This window comes from Apium graveolens, chromosome 5 (genome assembly GCF_009905375.1).
Source record: "Apium graveolens cultivar Ventura chromosome 5, ASM990537v1, whole genome shotgun sequence".
Classification (NCBI taxonomy): Eukaryota; Viridiplantae; Streptophyta; class Magnoliopsida; order Apiales; family Apiaceae; genus Apium; species Apium graveolens.
Window position 1 is genome coordinate 8,890,157 of NC_133651.1, and position 3,271 is coordinate 8,893,427.

Genomic DNA, 3,271 nt, shown 5'->3' on the forward strand with positions numbered 1-3,271 from the left:
TTTGGGATTTTTTTTTGAAGTTTTAATTGAATCTTGTGATAATTTTTGAGATATAGACTACTTCTAGTTCTTTAATTTAGTGATTTTTGTACCTTTTCTAATAGTACTGATTGGTATGAGTATTAGGTGTAGCTATTTATCTATCAATCATTTATCTATCTTTTGATTAATATAGTTGTAGTGATGTACTTCTAGAGGTCGATACAGAAAAGCTTTTGTGGTATGACCTTGACAAGAATAAAGTCAAGAAGGTTAGGATGCGTGGGATTCCTGTCGAGTGTAATTCATTTGTATACACCGAGAATCTCCTAACCGAGAATCTCCTAAAGCTCACAATGGATAAACCACTGCTGCATAAGTTTACTGTACAGAAGCCATCCAAAGACAAACAAGATAAGAATCAAACTGAGAGAAGGTAAAAAATGTGCAGTTATTGTAATATTAAGCATTACTATACTAGAACATTTCATGAATCAGATGAGTTATAAATGTACATGCAACTAACACGCCATCTTTTTGTTTCTCTCTGTTGAGAGTGTTGGTATAACCTAGTAATTTGTTAATTTCCGTTGTTGCAGCTAAGAAGAGGTAAGTACTGATTTTTTCTTTACGATCCCATATGGAATGCTGGTTGCTTGCGGAGGGATCACTGGATTTATCAAGAACGGAAGCACTGCGTCTCTTGGCGGAGGTCTTGGCATAGGTCTATTGCTCATTTTAGCTGGATATTTGAGTCTCAATGCTTTTCATAAGCTAGCTAATTCCTTTTTCGCTTTCATTCTTGAGACTGGTAATCTATATTTTTATTGTTTTCTTCTTTATACATATTTATGTTGTCACATTTAAAATGATACTTTCTATTATTTCTATGTATTTATGAACATGCTATTTTATTTTTGTAATGGATTAAGAATGAAATCAATAATGGATACCAAATGTTGGTACTGAATAAGAATAATAGGTTTGCTAAAAACTTCTTTCGGTCTAAACATACCAGTGTAGAAGAGACAATGTATTTAAACTTCGGAATTGAATAATCTCAATAATTGAATAAAATTCTCCTTGAATGTTAGTTATCGATATTTAAGTGTACATACAGGCTGGAGGGATTTATAGTCCCCACTAAACCCAAAAATAAAAAAAAATACTAATCATATTATGATATATGATTGGAAATAATTTTTGCCCCCAGTAGAGAATTTTTTTTTATAAAGAGATGTCTGACTTGTATGTTTTTAATTTATTTTAGTGCCCTGTCCCCTGAGTTAAGGTTTTCTAGCTCTACCATTGCTTTTTGATATAGATTCTTGTGGATCTATTAGTTAGCACATATTTAGATGCTGTTTAGGAAGACCAGGGAAAATAAACATCTGTTTAGCATGTGAAGAATATAGAACCTAAGTTTGTACACCTTTCTTTACTTATGCTTAGATTGTAGAATATTATTACAGAAGTAATGCAAAGTTTTGACTGGTGATAATCTTGTAAATTTGAATTGATTATGAAATTGGCAGCGCTGAATTTAACGCCTAGTGATATTCATACGCAGTTTGTGCTACGGCGCTTACATGGATCATGGGGCAACATTATGCTGAAACATCAAAAATAATGTCAGCTGGGATTGTTGCAGGGATCAGGTAATTTATATCTTCACATCTGCAGTTTGTTCATTTAAATTTACAACTGAATCTGTATAAAACAGATGTTAAAGCAAGATATGTGATTTTGTTGAATTTACTTATCTGAGGGGTTTCTTAGCACCAGAACAGTCAGTTAATATACATTGTTCTGTCATGGATGCGAAATTCATTTTTAGAGGTTGTCGGCCTTTTTGACATATACCTCTTTGTCCACAATTTAAATACTCACCTGCATTTCTGTTGAACCTGTATTTCTGGAATTACATGATACTGTAATGCTTTGTCTGCGTTCTGCTGAATGCATGTCACCAGATGCATTTTTGTTGAACCTGTATTTCTGGAATTACATGCTACTGTAATGTAATTTCTTTAGAATTACATCGTATAAGGCTTTATCTATTTCGGTTATATCATTCCTGCCCCTCAAGTATTTTAACTTTGTTTTGTACGTACATTATATTTGTTTTTTAAATTCTACCATGCTTTTGCACTGTCATGAATGCGGTTTAATGTTTGTCTGCCTAAAGCATCTATCAGAAGTGCTTAACTAATTTGTGCATTGTTATCTTTGGGGTATCATGCAGTTAGGGACATGCTGGTAAAAGAGGACATTTAACAAAAAATGGACCAAACACTTGCGTCTGAAGTCGAGGAGAATGTGAAGAATTTCCAGTGTTACTATTTTATTAAGTTTATCTTTTTTTTCCTAATGTTTAGTAAAGAACTGAACTATTTTGTTTTGTTAAAATAATTGTCGTTGTCGTAGTTTTAGACATGTGATGGTTTGAATGTTTGAGTTGGTTTGGATGTAATACATTTTGTGGTATGTAATGATGGGATTGTTCGATTTCAAATAGCATAATTTCATGTAGTATTGCTTTTTACATATGAAAAACATGTTAATGGTATATGTGTTCAATTTACAAACAAATCATGTCAAATTAATATAATACAAATCATTATAAAAAATGGGGCTCACCTGTGGGCCCCAATATGGGCCCCACAAGTGGACCCCATTTTTTTTTTACAAATTCAAAGTGCAAAGGTAACATATATAGTGTGATAGTATAGACATACATTGACGTTACCTTTGATGTCTATTATAACACAAAAGTACATGTTGCACCAGGGCAAAGGAAATGTTACCTTAGGGGCCAAAGGTAACTCCAAAAAGAGCAACTTAAATTTTATGTTACCTTAGGCATTTTTCTGGCTGTGGTAACACTTTTTTGGGTCTGTTGTAACATTTTCTTGGTGTTGCTGTAGGCCATTTATGGTGTAGTGGTGGGTGGGAACTGGGGTGGGGGGTTATAAAGTAAAAATAAAAGTATTTTATTCTATTAATTTTGTTTTTATATAATGTAAAATCAATGTCAGATTATTCTTTTAGTGGTTGAATTTCGTGCGTTGGATAAAAATCACGTGGATCGCTGACGTGTCACTATACTCAACTGTTATCGGTTGAATTTAGGAGTGTCATTTTATAAAATCAACCGAGATATACTATCTATTTTATTTTATAAAAAAGTCCAAATAATTTTTTAAAAATTATTATAATTATTTAATCATTCTTTTAATAAAAATTAAAATTTTTATAATTTGATTTAAGAGCTCCTTATTTTAATAAAAAA

The 3,271-nt window shown here is 32.0% G+C and overlaps 1 protein-coding gene across 1 annotated transcript; it reads left to right on the forward strand.

Moving 5' to 3' along the window:
• Window positions 1-624: 624 nt before the first annotated feature.
• LOC141659760 (protein FATTY ACID EXPORT 6-like) lies at window positions 625-2,954 on the forward strand. Its single transcript, XM_074466688.1, has 4 exons — window positions 625-790; window positions 1,550-1,637; window positions 1,953-1,995; window positions 2,907-2,954. Exons 1-4 carry the CDS (start codon window positions 625-627, stop codon window positions 2,952-2,954), a joined length of 345 nt encoding a protein of 114 aa, XP_074322789.1.
• Window positions 2,955-3,271: the final 317 nt, after the last annotated feature.

Coding starts and splice junctions, on each gene's coding strand:
- LOC141659760 (XM_074466688.1), top strand. CDS start 625: ATGCTGGTTGCTTGCGGAGGGATCACTGGATTTATCAAGAACGGAAGC. Junction 791..1,549: donor CGCTTTCATTCTTGAGACTG/GTAATCTATATT, acceptor ATTCATACGCAG/TTTGTGCTACGGCGCTTACA. Junction 1,638..1,952: donor GGGATTGTTGCAGGGATCAG/GTAATTTATATC, acceptor GCATGTCACCAG/ATGCATTTTTGTTGAACCTG.